The sequence below is a fragment of the Acanthochromis polyacanthus genome, chromosome 1 (assembly GCF_021347895.1).
Source record: "Acanthochromis polyacanthus isolate Apoly-LR-REF ecotype Palm Island chromosome 1, KAUST_Apoly_ChrSc, whole genome shotgun sequence".
NCBI lineage: Eukaryota > Metazoa > Chordata > Actinopteri > Pomacentridae > Acanthochromis > Acanthochromis polyacanthus.
The window spans coordinates 64,618,923-64,638,827 of NC_067113.1; the positions used below are offsets into that span (position 1 = coordinate 64,618,923).

General features: G+C 45.3%; 1 protein-coding gene across 4 annotated transcripts in view; it reads left to right on the forward strand.

Moving 5' to 3' along the window:
- sult4a1 (sulfotransferase family 4A, member 1) overlaps window positions 1–19,905 on the forward strand; it is a 101,515-nt gene that overhangs the window by 5,520 nt on the left and 76,090 nt on the right. For all 4 annotated transcript variants that reach the window (XM_051954507.1, XM_051954533.1, XM_051954522.1 and 1 more), the window contains exon 2: window positions 9,040–9,170. In XM_051954507.1, the coding sequence (XP_051810467.1) occupies window positions 9,040–9,170 (131 nt within the window). The remainder of the gene's footprint in view (window positions 1–9,039; window positions 9,171–19,905) is intronic.

Sequence of the window (19,905 nt, forward strand, 5' to 3'; positions counted from 1 at the left end):
TCATAGAGCATGATCTGCAGCAAGTTCCACACTCCGATTTTGGTATATTTGCAGACAACACGAGTCATGGCAACAAGTAAGACAGAATTGACATGTGAAGGTTTTTGTTTTGTGATTTCAGATTGAAAATCTGCCAGACTGAATCACCACACTGATTGAAAAAGTTGAAAGATAATAAAATGCTGCAGACAGTAGAAATAGGGACTATTTCCTCACCAGAAAGTAGCTTCATCAAAAACTGTGCACACAGTGTCCTGCTGATGTCTGCCATCCAGAGTAACAGCTGTTCTGTTTCTGTACCGATGTATTGCAGATGAATTTTCCAAAAGTTAATTCTCAGTGTTGTATCACAAACTAAATTCTATTCACCTCCGATGTATTGGTGTCATTTCAGATTCCCAAAAGTGTGTCAAATTCAATCTAAATATCCGGGTGGTGACATGTAGAAGCCAGAGCATTCTCATTTTAGTTTAGAATTTAGTTCTTTCCACTTTCTGTAACTTTTGTTAATTTGGTTAAACAATATGCCAGAGGGGGCGACAACGTTGGTAAGTGGTTAGCAGTGTCGCCTTACAGCTCAAAGGACCTGGGTTTGAATCTCTACCGGGGTTTTTGGAGCCACTGCCACCATTCCAGTGCTACAGGAGATCCACAGATGTCCTGTGTCTATGAATCACTGGATCAGAGGAGATTTAGCAGCATAAAGGGGTCCAACATAATATTAGGCAGGTGGTCATAATGTTGTATCTGATTATTGCAGGTCCTATATGCAAGCATAATACAACAACCCAGAAAAACAGGCCTACACCAAAATGTTGTGTACTGCAGTGCGTTCATTTAAATTATTAGTATTATTTCTATTATAATCGTTAGCTACTATTGTGTAGGCCTGGTCAAAGGTCTTTTGTCTTGACTAACAGAGCAGGAAACAGCTGAACGCTGGTCCCATGTCTCAGTAAGTTAATATGGGTCACACAGATCAAAGAAATATGATAGTTTATTTATGAGTTGTGATCTATATGCTATCTTAGATTTACAGTGCCTTGTGAAAGTATTCGGCCCCCTTGAACTTTTCAACCTTTTGCCACATTTCAGGCTTCAAACATAAAGACATAAAATTTTAATTTTTTGTCAAGAATCAACAACAATTGGGACACAATCGTGAAGTGGAATGAAATTTATTGATATTTTATACTTTTTTAACAAATAAAAAACTGAAAAGTGGGGTGTGCAATATTATTCGGCCCCTTTACTTTCAGTGCAGCAAACTCACTCCAGAAGTTCACTGAGGATCTCTGAATGAGCCAAAGTTGTCCTAAATGACTGATGATGATAAATAGAACCCACCTGTGTGTAATCAAATCTCTATAAATGCACCTGCTCTGTGATAGTCTCAAGGTTCTGTTTAAAGTGCAGAGAGCATCATGAAGACCAAGGAACACACCAGGCAGGTCCGAGATACTGTTGTGGAGAAGTTTAAAGCCGCATTTGGATACAAAAAGATTTCCCAAGCTTTAAACATCTCAAGGAGCACTGTGCAAGGAATCATATTGAAATGGAAGGACTATCAGACCACTGCAAATCTACCAAGACCCAGCCGTCCCTCTAAACTTTCACCTCGAACAAGGAGAAGACTGATCGGAGATGCAGCCAAGAGGCCCATGATCACTCTGGATGAACTGCAGAGATCTACAGCTGAGGTGGGAGAGTCTGTCCATAGGACAACAATCAGTCGTACACCTCACAAATCTGGCCTTTATGGAAGAGTGGCAAGAAGAAAGCCATTTCTCAAAGATATCCATAAAAAGTCTCGTTTGAAGTTTGCCACAAGCCACCTGGGAGACACAGCAAACACGTGGAAGAAGGTGCTCTGGTCAGATGAAACCAAAATCCAACTTTTTGGCCACAATGCAAAACGATATGTTTGGCGTAAAAGCAACACAGCTCATCACCCTGAACACACCATCCCCACTGTCAAACATGGTGGTGGCAACCTCATGGTTTGGGCCTGCTTTTCTTCAGCAGGGACAGGGAAGATGGTTAAAATTGATGGGAAGATGAATGGAGCCAAATACAGGACCATTCTGAAAGAAAACCTGTTGGAGTCTGCAAAAGACCTGAGACTGGGACGGAGATTTATCTTCCAACAGGACAATGATCCAAAACATAAAGTCAAATCTACAATGGAATGGTTCACAAATAAACGTATCCAGCTGTTAGAATGGCCAAGTCAAAGTCCAGACCTGAATCCAATCGAGAATCTGTGGGCAGAGCGGAAGACTGCTGTTCACAAACGCTCTCCATCCAACCTCACTGAGCTCGAGCTGTTTTGCAAGGAAGAATGGGCAAGAATTTCAGTCTCGATGTGCAAAACTGATAGAGACATACCCCATGCGACTTGCAGCTGTAATTGCAGCAAAAGGTGGCGCTACAAAGCATTAATGCAAGGGGGCCGAATAATATTGCACGCCCCACTTTTCAGGTTTTTATTTGTTAAAAAAAGTTTAAAATATCCAATAAATTTCGTTCCACTTCACGATTGTGTCCCACTTGTTGTTGATTCTTGACAAAAAATTAAAATTATATATCTTTATGTTTGAAGCCTGAAATGTGGCGAAAGGTTGAAAAGTTCAGGGGGGCCGAATACTTTCACAAGGCACTGTAGGTCAACTACAAACACCTCAGTTATACTTAGAGCAACTAGAAGATTAAAATGTTTAATTGTACCTTAGTAACCTCAGATATTCTCTGTATCCCTTTTTATCCCACTTTTATTTGGAACCTTTCGCCTGAAATGTGGCGAAAGGTTGAAAAGTTCAGGGGTGCCGAATACTTTCACAAGGCACTGTAGGTCAACTACAAACATCTCAGTTATACTTAGAGCAACTAGAAGATTAAAATGTTTAATTGTACCTTCCAGCAGTCAAGAGGCACTAGTGTGGTCATGTTACAAGGTGTGATTGATAAGGTTTGAGCCTGACCAAGAAAAAAGTAAAAATAAATTTAAACAATGCTTTATTTCTCAACATAATCCCCTTGCAAGTCCACACATTTCTTCCAGCGTCTCTGTAGTGCCTTGATCCCGTTCTTATAGAAGGTCTTATCCTGCTCCTGTAGGAAGTCGTTTACCGCAGCTATGACGTCATCGTTTGTGGCGTAGTGGGTCCGAGCAAGGTGCTGTTTCATGTTTGGGAAAAGATGAAAGTCAGACGGAGCCAAATCTGGGGAATAAGGTGGATGCTGCACGAGTTCAAGGCCACATTCATGAATGGCAGCCATGGCGACAACTGACTTGTGAACCGGAGCATTGTCCTGGTGGAACAGGACACCATGTCTGAGCATTCCACGGCACTTTTCTTTAATTTTCTGTCTCAGTTGGCGTATCAGGGAAGCATAATATCGCCCATTTTGGGACAGGTAACGGATCACAGCACGGTCACCAATTCGGTTCATTTTGCTTGAATGACCTACCTAACTCTACTCGGGTATCATACATGCATGAATACACGCATTGAGTTCAAAATTGTACTCAAACTCTTCTGACATGTTGCTCTCTCAGAGAACAAAAGGTTTTCATTAACAAAGTGTATTTTCTTGGACAGGCTCAGAACTTATCAATCACCGAGGGGTGTGGTACGAGGTTACCACATACATCAGTATGAAATGATACCACTTCAAAGTCCTAAGACACCTGAAAAGGTAATAAAATAACAGATGACACCTCTGGGTGATGCCGTTGGAAGCTTGCTGCTCATGCGATTGATTTATGGTTTTGGTGTCTGCCAATCCTGCTATTCAGAAAATCAGACATCGCTTTGCACTGGCCAAGCATCTACAGTAACTTGAGTATAATAAATTGTATTTTCATTTCACTCAGCATGGCTTTACGCCTTATTTTACATTAGCTCAAGTGTTCAGATCATCCCGTGCTTGCAATTTGTGCAATAAATAATTGAATTTGTGCAATAACTGGGTACCCACTGTAAATACTGTAAATATTTTCCATTTCACTTCCACTAAATTTCTTATATTTTATGTTTTCTAACATTTTTATCTTTATGTTGATACATTCTTGCTTTTGTTTAATTCTTTAAATTGATTTGTGTTGCAGCAGATGGAGCAGCACTCCCAGTTTCATTGTATGCACTGTCATACAAAGACAATATGTGATATGGTTTGATTTGATTTAATAACTGCAAATTCTGTCACATTTTGATTGTAGGTGATGTTGTTGTAGAGCACTTTGTTACCTGTCTGTAATTATAGTATATTTTCTGTTGTACTGTCTCGCTAATATTAAAGTGTTCATGCAAAAACAAAAAAGAAAGAAAGAAAATTCCCTCTAGTAATCCACTTGATGAACTCAGAAACTGTCCAGAGGAAACAATATTGACTAAAAACAAAAACGTTTCAGCAGATGAGATGGTGCTGGATTTAATAAATACGAGGAAAGGATTTTAACTTCTACATTTGTTTGTTTGACATGGCAAGAGTTGTTTTTGAGTCAGTGATGCTGTGATACTGAAGGAGCTTCAGCAGGGCACACTTTGGGTATCAGGAGGTGGAAGTAAAACCTTTTGTGGTACTAATTACTGCCAAATTACCTTTTGGGAAGGCATATACTGTCCCCAATCTACTGAATAACCACACATTGCTAGGCTTGCGCTAGCTGATCGCCACAGCGCCATTGGCCAATCGTTTTGCTGGATGGCGCAGTTATTCTGAACCGTGTGAGCCACAGTGGCGCTCTATTTTTCTTGTAAAAAGCAACAAAAAAGGGTTCGACTTACTTTTTCTTCGTAACGACCGAGCGATAATATTAGAAAAACAAACTTTTTCTCTTTGCAGGTATCGGAAATGGTCGGAGCCACCCTAATCTTGATCACGCGCCCGGGTCATGACTTGGGTTGCCACCCGTCCCTTAAAATACGGAATCGTCCTTTATTTGACAAGTAATTGTAGTGTCCCGTATTGATTCAATATGGGATGCAAATTGTTCTGTATTTTCATAAATGTCCCATACATGTCTGTCACACACGCATCAAAACTGCATAATTAACTAAATAAAACACAGGAAATATTAAGGGCAGCCAGTTTCATCTTCCTTAGACCTATGTAGCGAGGACCCGATGTAAGGTCCAGCGGATACACTTCTCTGTTTGCCGGTCCTGTCACGGCTTTCCTGGTTACAGACGCTGCTGCTCCCGCGTGTTTAAAAATGTCTACACCCGAAACTCCACCACATCCAAAGAAGCAAAAACGTTTTCAAAAGCACAGACTGGAAGACCGGAACCCCTGGCAATAGGTACAGGGCAAACTGTGTTTTCTGTTGCTCATAGACTAGCTGAAGTAAGGCAGCATCAGGAGACCAACATGTAAGAAACATGAGGACGGAGAGGACCAACCAGCAGGTCACAGTTTATCATCATGTAATCATCTCCTGAAGTCCCTTTGGTAAGAGACATCAGTACATGGTTGTGAATTTACCAGAGGATGATTATAGTCAGACTAATGTGGCTGTAGACTCTACAGTATTTTAGTGACTCAATAAATGCCTAAGTTGTTTAATAGTATTTTAAATGCTTTTGTTTTTTTTAAATATAATTTATTTAATAGTCTATATGTGATCAATAAATGGCCTTTGCCTATCGAAAGAAAAACTCACTCAGAACTCTGATATGTTAACGGTACTGAATAAATAAGTCAGTAAATACATGCATACACACATGAATAAGTTAATACATTAACCAGAGGACCAAATGGTGGAAGCTGAAAAAGGAAGATTGTTGTATGACTTTCAGGAAAGAGTTGAGGCAGGCTTTGGATGGTCAGGAGGTGCTTCCAGATGACTGGACAACTACAGCAAATGTGATCAGGGAGACAGGTCGGAGAATACTTGGTGTGTCATCTGGAAGGAAAGGAAATAAGGAGACTTGGTGGTGGAATGAGGAGGTGCAGGAGTGGATCCAGAGAAAGAGGTTAGCTAAGAAGAAGTGGGACACTGAAAGGACTGAAGAGAGTAGACAGGAGTCCAGGGAGATGCAGCGTAAGGTGAAAGTAGAGGTGGCCAAAGGCCAAACAAGGGGCTTACGATGACTTGTATGCTAGGTTGGACAGTAAGGAGGGAGAGACTGACCTGTATAGGTTGGCAAGGCAGAGAGAAAGAGATGGGAAGGATGTGCAGCAGGTTAGGGTGATAAAGGATAAGGATGGAAGTGTGTTGACAGGTGCCAATAGTGTGATGGGAAGATGGAAAGAGTACTTTGAAGAGTTGATGAATGAGGAAAATGAGAGAGAACGAAGAGTAGAAGAGGTGACTGTTGTGGACCAGGAAGTAGCAAAGATTAGTAAGGATGAAGTGAGGAGGGCATTGAAGAGGATGAAGAATGGAAAGGCACTTGGTCCTGATGATATACCTGTGGAGGTATGGACGTGTCTCGGAGAGGTAGCAGTACAGTTTCTGACTGGGTTGTTCAACAGGATCTTAGATAGTGAGAAGATGCCCGAGGAATGGAGGAGAAGTGTGCTGGTGCACATCTTTAAGAACAAGGGAGATGTGCAGAGTTGTGGCAACTACAGAGGAATAAAGCTGATGAGCCACACGATGAAGCTATGGGAAAGAGTAATTGAAGCTAGGCTAAGGGCATAGGTGAACATCTGTGAGCAGCAGTATGGTTTCATGCCAAGAAAGAGTACAACAGATGCAATATTTGCTTTGAGGATGTTGATAGAGAAGTACAGAGAAGGTCAGAAGGAGCTGCATTGTGTCTTTGTAGATCTGGAGAAAGCTTATGACAGGGTGCCCAGAGAGGAACTGTGGTTTTGTATGAGGAAGTCTGGAGTGGCAGAGAAGTATGTTAGAGTGGTGCAGGACATGTATGAGGACTGTAAGACAGTGAATGGTAAATGGAAGTATTTATATAGCGCTTTTATCCAAAGCACTTTACATGATACATCACATTCACCCATTTACACACACATTCACACACTGATGGCGGAAGCTGCCATGCAAGGCGCTAACCACGACCCACCAGGAGCAATTAGGGGTTCGGTGTCTTGCTCAGGGACACCTTGACATGAGCACGACGGGCCGAGGATCGAACTGGCAACCTTCCAGTAGGAAGCCTGTAGGAGCCATGCCGCCCCATGCATGGCTCCTACAGCACACAGTGGTGAGGTGTGCTGTAGGTGTGACAGAGGAGTTCAAGGTGGAGGTGGGACTACATCGGGGATCAGCTCTGAGCCCCTTCTTGTTTGCTATGGTGATGGACAGGATGACAGACGAGGTTAGACAGGAGTCTCCATGGACTATGATGTTTGCAGATGACATTGTGATCTGTAGTGAGAGCAGGGAACAGGTGGAGGAGAAGCTAGAGGCATGGAGGTTTGCCCTGGAAAGGAGATGAGTGAAGGTTAGCCGCAGCAAGACGGAGTATCTGTGTGTGAATGAGAGGGACCCAAGTGGAGACAGTGTCCCTGAGGAAAAGACAGGAGGCAGAGCTGTAGGTAGGTAGCAGAACTGAAGATGCTGACGTTCTCTTTGGGAGTGACCAGGATGGATAGGATCAGGAATGAGTACATCAGAGGGACAGCACATGTTAGAGGCTTTGGAGATGAAGTCAGAGAGGCCAGACTGAGATGGTTCGGACATGTCCAGAGGAGAGAGAGTGAATATATTGGTAGAAGGATGCTGAGTTTCCCACTGCCAGGCAGGAGGCCTAGAGGAAGACCAAAGAGGAGGTTTATGGAAGTGGTTAAAGAGGACATGAAGGTAGTTGGTGTGAGAGAAGAGGATGCAGCAGACAGGGTTAGATGGAGGCAACTGATTCGCTGTGGCAACCCTTGAAGGGAAAAGCCGAAAGGAAAAGAAGAAGACTTCGACTTAAACATTTCACATTGTGTGTGTGTGTAGGGGGGGAGAGAAAATAACAACATACATACATATAAGTAGAAATAAAATAGTTAAAATAGAACTGCTTAATTGAGCATTTTTTTTTATCTCAAAATGCACCAGAATGCAGGAAAATTACTCCATTTTTTCCGCTATCACTGACACAGAAATTTGTGACTTTTTGTGGCTCATTGGTATTCGTATGAGTGAGTCACAGTGGCTCTTCATTTCAAATTCCTAGTGCAAGCATAGCATTGAATGTTAAGTGCATTTCCAGATTCTTTTATAAATTTTCCATCGGGTGTCTGACAGTGTTATGCTAAATCTCTGGAGTGCTTTTTTCAGCAGCATGACCTGGTTTTTGGGCTACTTTGGGACAATAGTACAAGATAAAAACACAATATCTGACATATTATTATCACCAGTTAAAGTCCTTGCAAACTGTTGACTATCATTTGACATTTGCATTCAGCAAACACACAGCAATACTGTCTTTCATTGTAACCTTTTTATTTGCCACATGCGTGTCAGTAGTCCTCTTCCTTTTTCTTTCACTACTGAGGAAAATTTTTGCCTCGTAAACTTGCCGCTGATTGGAAATGAGGCTGATGAAAGCCAAATTTGTGGGCCGGAAAAAAAAAACACAAGAGGAGATACCACAGACTAAAAGGCTTAATAGAGATGAAAAGAAGTTCAAAGTTGGGTGATAATCCTTTGAGGGTTTCTTTCTTTAAGCAAGTACTTCATAGAATAATTTCTCCAGTTTTGAATATAAAAACTGCTAAACTTTTTACCACCTCTAAAACCTCTATACTGGCATGGAGAGCAGATCTTGTAGGATTTTTTCTTGAAAATCCTTTTAGGAAACTGCTCTTCATACAGTATATGTTGGAGCTGGTGTTCCATGCAGCTCAATGTTCCACAGAAAATGTAGGTTTTATGGAAACACTTATAGGAAGGTGTCCTGAAGCAAAATCCCTCCTGCAGTATATACTGACACAGACTTTAGGGAACAGTTAGTTTGGCTTGAATTCTGTCTTATTTTTATACAAAGTGTGCCGGATGTGCACACAGCAGCCACTTTTTTGTTCTCTTTCTGCAGTCCCAATTTCCTGATTGTCCCCTGGCTGTCTCCTCTGCCCCTGCAGGCACCAGTCTACTCCAGGAGATTGTGTATCTGGTGAGTCAGGGAGCAGACCCTGATGAGATCGGCCTTATGAACATCGACGAACAGTTGCCTGTCTTAGAATACCCACAACCTGGGCTGGACATCATACAGGTACAGTGACATCAGACTAAAATTCATTCAGCATTTTAACCAGTTTAGGACTGCAGGAGGCGTAATGACCTCATCATGATTTTTCTTTCTGGTGGAATTTTAAATGAATCTGCACTGTTGCTGGGTGTGACTGGTTTAGATGTGAAACATTAGAGAATGCAGTAAGTGTCCTCTATTTGACTACAGAACAATCAAACCAACACTGAATGTACACTACTTTTCAAAACTTTGGAGTCACCCAGACAATTCAGTGTTTTCCATGAAAACTCACACTTTTATCCATGTGCTAGCATAACTGCACAAGGGTTTTCTAATCATCAATGAGCCTTTCAACACCATTAGCTAACACAATGTAGCATTAGAACACAGGAGTGATGGTTGCTGGAAATGTTAATCTGTACCCCATGGAGATATTCCATTAAAAATCTGCTGTTTCCAGCTAGAATAGTCATTTACCACATTAACAATGTTTACACTGGATTTATCATTCATTTAATATTATCTTCATTGAAAAAATGGTTTTCTTTCAAAGATGAGGACATTTCTAAGTGACCCCAAATTTTTGAACGGTAGTGTACATAAAGTTCATGTGGCCTCTGTTTGTCGGTCCTGTTGATTCTCCCTGTACAACATCAGACTCTTCCTATCTAAATATGCAGTACAACTCCTGGTTCAGTTTCTCGTAATATCACCAGGGACAGCTGGTATAAATGGGCTAACAGGGCTAAGCCCTCCCAGGCCAACACAAAAAAGATGAGAAAGTTATTTTTCAAATAACTTACAACAGATTGTTTTAAGTTTAGGTGAAAACAAAGGTAGCAACAGCACCAATCAGTCAAAAGAAAAACATAGAATATCTCTAAATGGGCTTATTTTTTACAGCCCCAGCAGATACAGTCTGCTTTCATTCATTTCGTTCTTGTAAGTGATTAACAGGTGTCATGTCCTGCCCCCGTGATTTACTGATCACTTGGGCTAACTTCGGTCAGCCCACAGGCCTTTGACACAGCGAGAAAAGGCTAAGCTAGGCGTTAGCATGAACGAGGTGGATTATTTGCTTTCATGTCCATTTTCCTCAATGTCTTTGGAGGGAAAGCTGGAAGTTAAGAGACTGGGATCACATCGGCCGTCGATGTGAGCTTCTTTTCAAATAAGGTAGGCCCATGTTGACCTGTTAAAGGACTGTGATACCTTGTTTTTGCTGAGGTCATCTGTTGTACTGAAGGCGTGTTTTGCACTACATGTCGCCAAACAATTGTAATAAGACAGTTGCAGCAGGCTATCTGCGGGCAGTCGTTGCAGTTGGAACACGTTTTGTAGTGGTGTGTGTGTGAGAGTGAGAGAGTGAATGAATGAGTGAGAGAGAGTGTTGATGTAGAGCACTAAAAAAGTATACTGTACCTGTCATTGATGTAACTGTGTGTATCATAGGTGATGTTGCTTTTGCAGCTGTGTTAACCATTTATTAGGTATTATGCATTTGTTAGCCCACCCAACAAATTTCACCACCAGCCGCCACTGAATATCACACATTGACTACTGTAACTCCTTACTGGTAGGCCTCCCTACATGCACAGTCAAACCTCTGTAGATGATCCAGAATGTGGCAGCATGCTTGGTTTTCAACCAAAAACTGCTCATGTCACCCCACTGTTCAGATCACTTCACTGGCTTCTATTTGCAGCCCACATTAAATTCAATACTGACACATTCAAAACTAGGATGAAAACAGCTCCCTTCTATCTGAACTCTCTCATTCGGCTCTACACTGCCTCCTACTCACTACACTCGGCCAACAAACCACCACAACAGGGTACCGGGCTTTGCAAAAGTTCTGTTACACTCAGTTTCATGATCTTTAGAGACGTTTACATGTCGGAGTGAAAAATTCCATTAAACAAACTGAAAGTTCTACCTTATAGGCAGGTGTTATTAATACAAATATCAGGGCCTCTTCCTCTGCCACCACCTGATTCAGCTCTCTCTTGCCCCCTCTCACTCTCCCTGCTCACAGAACCACCTTCCCCACCTGCAGCCAATCACCAATTCCCCTCCCACTGAATCTGGAACAGCTGAGAAGCATTTCCACTGATTAGTCCTCCTCCATAAAAGACCAGTCATTCCACACAGCCTCTGCCAGAATGTAGACTCTGCTCCAGCAGTTGACTTCTCGCCTCTGAAAATCTGTTTTGAGTCTGATTCTAATCTGTTTCCCTGTGCCTAGTTCAACGCCTCCACCGCCCAGCTCTCTTCGGCTCTGCTTCTTCTGTGGACAATCTGGAAATCTCTCCCTGAAGGATCTCCTTGTTGTGCTCACTGGCGTCTTGGATTGACTGGTAAACCCTAACACCAAAGAACCCAAATCCCCCTGTCCGCTCTCCACCGCCACATTGCTCCACGCCACCGTCTGTTCCACCACTGGTCTCCAGTCTCCGCCATTTCCCCTAGTTCCTCCCCGTTCACTCTAAGAAACCTCTAGATTCCCAGCCATGTTTCTCTGCCACCAAACTACTCCTGTTTGCACATTAAACCTGTAACTTTGCATCTGTTTCTCCCTCTCTCTGTGCTCTCGGCTCAGGTTCTCTGGTGTGTTCTGGCCAGTGGTGTAGTCTGGTTTTTTCTAGTGGGTATACTCCGGCCTCATAAACCAAAGCCAGGTCAGGTTCTCATATATGTGCACGTGCACTCACACGTGCGTACACACACACACACACACACACACACACACACACACACACACACACACACACACACACACACACACACACACACACACACACACACACACACACACACACACACAGCAACAGCAGCTCCTTTATTTCAAACTACCAATTAGATACTTACAGACATTACAGCGTCAGCAGCTTCTCCTCCTGCCATCAGGTCGAGCTGATGTTTCCTCTTCATCATGTGCAGAGTTTTGTTCAAAAAAGTTTTATTGAAATATTAAACAAAAGTAAGAATGCCTGTTTTTGCAACAAAACAAATGCACAAAATGAGTCAATTATAAGGCTTCTCATAAAAACACTGAATGAGAAAGAGTTTGTCAAAACACAAATGATTCATATTTGTCTGGTTAGGCTAAAATGAGGCTACAAACAATAATAAATTAGGAGCCGTCTGGGAGCCGAAAGAGCCTGCTTTTCTTTGGAAGCCGTGCCAAAAGCTCTCTGAAAAGAGCCAAACTTCCATCACTACTGCCCTCCTCTCTGTCCCTCACCTCTCAACTGGTTTTTGAAGGCAGAGCTGCGATGCAATGTAGCAACGTCATTGGCTGAGCAGCGTCACGTGGGATGCCTGAACTTGTCCATAATTGGTCTGTGCATTTCTGAGCTGATAGACCAATGATAAACACTGGAAAGCTGCACCGGTAAAATAGAAGCGACCTGTCAAATTTACACCCGTACAGACGGCGTCTGGGTCCGGATCCGGACCACGGTCCGCCTTTTAGTGAGCCCTGTTCTCAGCCAGACACCTTCCGAGGTCCCATACAACTTCACCACTTCCTGACACAGAGAAGACGAATTAATGAATGGGAAAGCGAACGTTATGTCAAAAAACATACTGATACATATGTTTGTGCATTTTTAAGTGGTGATATGGAAATTCAGGACCTTTTCTAGTGAGTATACGGCATATACCTGCGTGTTTACACCTCTGGGTATACATATCTTTGGGTATTTTTAAGTGGGTATTCGGAATTTCGGGACCTTTTCTAGTGAGTATATGGCATATACCTGCGTATCACGTAGACTACACCACTGTTTCTGGCCATTAAAACATGAACCCGGAGATCACACAGGGACGAATTGGGTGTCCAGCGACCCCTCCCAAAATACTCCAGGCTGTAGCTAGCCAGGGAGCGTTGCTTGGTCAGCATAGTCAGACATTAAGAGATCTTACCAATTTGAATCAAGAAATCAGCACCCAATTAAATACACTCACCGATCAGATCAATTCGGTAGCTGCCGCTTTAACCCAGCTCATCGCTACACCACCTCCAGCTGTCCCTCCGCCACCTGCACTCATTCCTGCTCAGATTACGGTAAATTCCTCTCCACCTATCGCCAGGGAACCTTATGTTCCAACCCCCGAACGTTACAGGGGAGACCAAGGCACCTGCCGGGCTTTTCTAATGCAGGCGTCTCTGGTTTTTGAATTACGGCCCCTCACGTACAGTACTGACAAGTCTGGTGTTGCCTTTATTTTAAGCCTCCTCATGGGGGCAGCACGAGACTGGGGTTAAGCGGTCTGGGCAGCACAGAACCCAATATGCAATTCCTACCTGGAATTCGTGAAAGAGATGAAGAGGGTGTTTGATCACCCGGTCCGAGGAAATGAAGCAGGAAAACGACTTGGCTCGCTGTGACAAGGTGGGTGAAGCGCTGCAGAATACGCAGTGGAATTCCATACTCTGGCGGTGGAGAGCAGGTGGAATGACGCTGCCCTATGAGAATCATTCCAGTGAGGACTAAATGAGCATTTGAAGGATGAACTGGCTCCTAAGGATGAGCCCTCCAACCTGGAAGCCCTGATTGATCTCACGATCCGTCTCGACAACCGGCTCCGGGAACGACGACGGGAGAAGGGTTTCCCAGCCACTCAGTCCCGCAGTCACACCACTCGACCTCCGCATGCACCTACTCACAGAGCACCACCCCCGGACCCCGCTCCTGGATCCGTCCGCCTCCTCTCATCCGTTCCACAATCACTGTGGTTTCCCCGAACCAGTCCGAAGAAGAACTGATGCAGTTGGGCCGGGCCCACCTCTCTGAAGAGGAGAAAGCTCAAAGGAGGAGGAGGAATGCTTGTCTTTACTGCGGAGAGGTGGGTCATTACACGGCCGACTGTCCAGCTAAACCAGTAAAAGCCAGGGCTCGCCAGTAACCGGAGGACTACTGGTGAGCCAAACTTCCATCACTTCCTCCAAGTTACAGTGGCAGCCACACTATCATGGGAAGATCAGCAGCTCTCGCTCTCGGCCCTGGTGGATTCAGGAGCCGAGGGAAATTTCATCAATGAGGCGCTGGCTCACCAACTATGCATTCCCATGGAACCGCTCTCCCACCCGCTCTCGGCAAGAGCCCTGAATGGACATCTGCTGGCTCGTGTTCACCACCAGACCATACCCATCACCGTCATCGTCGCAGGTAATCACAGAGAATTACTTACCTTCTGTATTCTTCCTCATCTGCACACCCCTCTAGTTCTGGGTTATCCCTGGCTTCAGTCCCACAACCCCCACATAGACTGGAAACAAGGCAAGATTCTGACCTGGTCCCGTAGCTGTCATGAGACCTGTCTCCACTCTGCCCCGACCCCCGGAGAACCAAGCCCTGCAGCTCCAGCTCAGCCTATAGACCTCTCCAAGATCCCCACTGAATACCATGAGCTTGCCCCTGTGTTTAAAGATCAGGCCCTGTCACTCCCCCCACATCTGCCCTATGACTGTGCCATTGAGCTCACAAAGGATGCCAGCCTGCCCAGTGGAAAGCTGTATAATCTGTCCAGATCAGAATACTCAGCCATGGAAGAATATATTCGGGACTCCTTAGCCGCTGGTTTAATTCGGCCATCTACCTCCCCCGTTGGAGCTGGTTTTTTCTTTGTTGGAAAAAAAGATGGTGGACTCCGCCCCTGCATAGACTATAGAGGTATGAATAAGATCACCATTAGGAATAAATATCCACTTCCATTAATTAACTCAGCTTTCACCCCCCTGCATGGTGCCTCTATTTTTACTAAACTCGACCTACGTAATGCTTATCACCTAGTCCGTATTAAAGAAGGAGATGAATGGAAAACGCCATTTAACACCTCTCTTGGCCATTTTGAATATTTGGTGATGCCCTTTGGTCTGACAAATGCACCAGCCGTTTTCCAACATCTAGTGAATGATGTACTCCGGGATTTCCTCCACCGATTCGTCTTTGTTTACTTGGATGACATCTTGATTTTCTCCCGCAGCGAAGAGGAGCACCGTCGGCACGTCCGCCAGGTCCTGGAGCACCTCCTGCAGAACCGATTGTTTGTAAAAGTTGAGAAATGTGAGTTTCATGTGCCGACGGTGTCCTTCCTGGGCTACATCATCGCTGCGGGGGAAATTAGGATTGACCCGACCAAGGTCAAGGCGGTGGAGAGCTCGCCGGAGCCTGAGGATCGCCGTCAGCTCCAGCGATTCCTGGGGTTCGCTAATTTCTACCGCCGCTTCATCAAGGATTACAGCTGGATAGCCACGCCCCTGACAGCACTAACCTCCACACGTTTCTGCTGGACCCCAGAGGCAAAATCCGCATTCCTGGAGTTAAAGGCCCGCTTCACCTCTGCCCCTATCCTCATCCAACCTGACCCCAGCCGACAGTTTATAGTGGAAGTGTGGATGCCTCAGACACCGGAGTGGGGGCGGTACTCTCTCAACGAGCCGATGGAGATGGGAAGCTTCACCCCTGTGCCTTCTTTTCTAAAAAAACTCACAGCTGCGGAGAGGAATTGTGATGTCGGGAACAGAGAGCTGCTGGCAGTGAAGTTGGCATTGAAAGAGTGGAGACACTGGTTGTAGGGGGCCGACCAACCATTTCTCGTCTGGAAAGACCATAAGAACCTCGAATACGTCCGATCAGCCAAGCGACTGAACCCCCGACAGGCCAGGTGGGCTCTTTTCTTCGACCGGTTTGACTTCACCTTATCTTACCGCCCTGGCTCCAGAAACATCAAACCGGATGCTCTATCACGCATCTATTCAAAGGAGGATGACAGAGTCTTCTACACCCATCCTATCCTCCCGTTACCTGGCCTGTCTAACCTGGGACATCCAAACATCCGTCCGCCAGGCCCAGGAGAACCAACCAGACCCAGGAGGTGGTCCCCCAGGTCGTTTGTTTGTGCCAGATGCCACCCGAACCCCAGTTCTCCAATGGGCTCACTCCAGCCAGTTCTCCTGCCACCCAGGGAACTCCAGGACACTAGCGGTCCTACGCCGGAGATTTTGGTAGCCTACCATGGACTCTGACACCAGGAAATTTGTGGATGCCTGCTCCGTCTGTGCCAGGAATAAGACCTCCACTCACCCCAGCGCCGGATTACTGAACCCGTTACCCATCCCAAGACGACCCTGGTCCCACAACGCTCTGGATTTTGTTACCGGTCTGCCCTCCTCCCAAGGTAATACAGTAATACTTTCCATTATTGATCATTTTTCCAAAACTGCTCACCTGATTCCCTTGCCCAAGCTGCCATCCGCCAGAGAAACAGCTGACCTCCTAGTAACCCATGTATTCCGAGCCCATGGAATTCCTGTGGATGTTGTTTCAGATCGAGGACTCCAATTCACCTGTCAGGTTTGGCAAGCCTTCTGTTCTGCTCTTGGGGCCAGGGTCAGTCTCTCCTCCGGATTCCATCCTCAGAGTAATGGCCAGACGGAGCGGCTAAATCAAAAAATAGAGGCTGCCCTCCGGTGCATTACATCTGAAAACCCTAGTTCCTGGAGCTCCCAATTCCCCTGGGTGGAATATGCACACAATACACTCCCCAACACCTCCATCAGACTGTCACCCTTCCACTGCCAGCACGATTATCAACCTCCTGTTTCCAGAATTGGAAGAAGAAATAGCAGTTCCCTCCATAGCCGCCCATCTCCATCGGTGCGCCCGCACCTGGCGAGCAGACCCGCGCCGCCCTCCTCCGGGCCTCCCGAAAGATGCAAGACCAGGCAAACAAACACTGCTCAAACACCCCTATCTACACTCCAGGACAACGAGTGTGACTCCGTGCCAAAGATTTGCCTATCCGAGTCCCCTCTCGTAAACTCGCCCCCCGCTATATCGGCCCCTTTGAGATTGAGCGCATCATCAACCCCACCGCTGTCCGTTTACATCTGCCCTGTTCCATGAGAATTCATCCAACCTTCCATGTGTCACAAATCAAACCCGTCAGAGAGTCCCCCTCGCCCCCGCTGCTCCGGCCCCCCTGCCCCCCCGTTTGATGGACGGTGAGCCTGTTTACTCTGTCCACCGCCTTCTGGATGTCCGACGCCGTGGTAGGGGTGTCCAATACCTTGTGGACTGGGAAGGCTATGGGCCTGAAGAGAGAACCTGAATTCCCAGATGACAGATCCTTGACCCCTCCCTCATCCGCAACTTCCATCAGGAGCACCCGGGCCGGCTCCGACTATCAGGGCCTCTTCCTCTGCCACCACCTGATTCAGCTCTCTCTCTCCCCCTCTCACTCTCCCTGCTCACAGAACCACCTTCCCCAGCTGCAGCCAATCACCAATTCCCCTCCCACTGAATCCGGAACAGCTGAGAAGCATTTCCACTGATTAGTCCTCCTCCATAAAAGACCAGTCATTCCACACAGCCTCTGCCAGAACGTAGATTCTGCTCCAGCAATTAGTTGACTTCTCGCCTCTGAAAATTTGCTTTGAGTCTGATTCTAATCTGTGTTTCCTTGTGCCTAGTTCAACACTAGGCACAGGGAGAGAGTGGCGGTGGGCCCAGCTCTCTTCGGCTCTGCTTCTTCTATGGACAATCTGGAAATCTCTCCCTGAAGGATCACCTTGTTGTGCTCACTGGCATCTTGGATTGACTGGTAAACCCTAACACCAAAGAACCCAAATCCCCCTGTCAGCTCTCCACCGCCCCATTGCTCCACGCCACCGTCTGTTCCACCGCTGGTCTCCAGTCTCCGCCATTTCCCCCAGTTCCTCCCCGTTCACTCTAAGGCCCCATCCACGCGAAGACAAAACGCTTAACAGTTTCAAAAACGATCGCCATAAAGACAAGGCGTCTCAGAAAATGTGTGCGTCTTCATGAATGCACTCGATACACATGAAAACGCTGTAAAACACATGTGCCAGACCTCTAGGGGCGCTGTAACGATATGACGGAAACACGTGCAAACAAAAAAACAGTGGGCATGCGCACTTGCGGCAAAAGTTGTAAACAGAGACCAAGCCGGGAAGCATGAGTGGGCCGTAATGTGTCCTCGATAATTGTTTGTTCAACTTGGTGGTGATTGAGAAGAAGGAGATTTTGCTGCAACAGGGATAGTAGGGTCACTAGCTTCATCAACACATTTGCTACACTGTACGCCGCCATTGTTGTTGTCATTGCCGTGTGTGGCGCATGTGTGTCAATGAAGTTATGAAACTGCACATGCGTGCCAATGAAGATACAAAACGATGACGCAAGCGTATCTGAAAACTAGCGGAGAGCCAGTAAACGTATACGGCATTTCAAAATCTTTCCGCTCTCGAACCTGGTTTCAAAAATGATCATTTACAGACCCCCAAAACGCCGTCTTCGTGTTGATGATATGCAGATTCGGCAAGAAACTTATGTGTTTAGACCTCGGTTTGTCTTCATGTGGATGGGGCCTAAGAAACCTCTAGATTCCCAGCCGTGTTTCTCTGCCACCAAACTACTCCTGTTTGCACATTAAACCTGTAACTTTGCATTTCGTTCTGCTTCTCTGTGTGCTCTCTGCCCGGGTTCTCCAGCCGTGCTGAACAACAAATTTGTTCTCCGGTGAAGTTGTATCAAGATGGAAGTCAAAAGAGTTGAGATATCTACTCTCCTTCGTGCTGGCCACAACAAGTCTGACATAGCCAAACAGCTGAACATCAGCCAGATGACCGTCCACAGAGTCGCCGAGAGGCTCAAGAATGGTGAAGATCTCTTCACCATTCTTCACCAAACTTTCAGTTTGTTTAATGGAATTTTTCACTCCGACACGTAAACGTCTCTAAAGATCATGAAACCGAGTGTAACAGAACTTTTGCAAAAGCCCGGTAGATCCATAGCTAGACTCTTCTCCTGTAAGTTACCAAATTCCTCTCAGTCTTTAAGAAATGACTAAAAACCAGCTCTTCACTGAACACCTTTGCACTAGACAGACTGAAAAAATTAAATAAATAGGATTTTTATCCTATTACATCTGCTTTGCCTGTAGACACCACGGTCCTATTATCACTTGAACTTGTTTTCTGCCTCTTATCCAGGCTGTTTTCTCCTGACTAGATCCTTGCTTGTGTAGCGGTACTACGTTATGATTTATAGCTCTCGTTATTAATAATTGGGGCACCACCCTAGATTCCTAGGGAAAAATATTAATTTTAATAAAAAATTAATATTCATAAAAATTTTGATCAATCTCATATCAAAAGTCTTGAATCCTCGGTTAAATTGACCACATTCTACACAAAGAAACACAAGACTGTAATTTGGTCTATAATGAGGTATTTATTAACTATTCTATGAAAATAATGACAAGTGAACTATGTACAATGTAGATATGGTGTGTGTGTGTGCGTGCATGTGTGGAATGTGGGAGTGTGTGTGTGGTGTGTGCGTGTGTGAGAGATGTGGAAGTGTGTGTGAGAGAAGGAAATATGGTGAGGATTAGCCAGAGTTAACCTGACGAGGTAACCGGTAATTTGGATTAAGAATTCTAATGATTTGTAAAAGAATAAATTGATTAAATGAATTAAATGACCAAGCGGTTAGTACATCACTCATAGAATGGAATCAGAGCAAACTCAGCTGGAGTTATTGAAGTGAACCGTCATGGGGCTGGGACTTGCGGGGCCTTCAGATTCGCACACGGTCTGGACTTGCAGGATCGGAGCGGTGCGTCGTCGTTGTGGCCGCGCCTGGATGTCCTGCCGCGGGTTGATCGATTCTGTGCAAATGGACCTGGTCCAGCAGGTCCAGTTCTCAGCTGAGTGTTGCTTGGC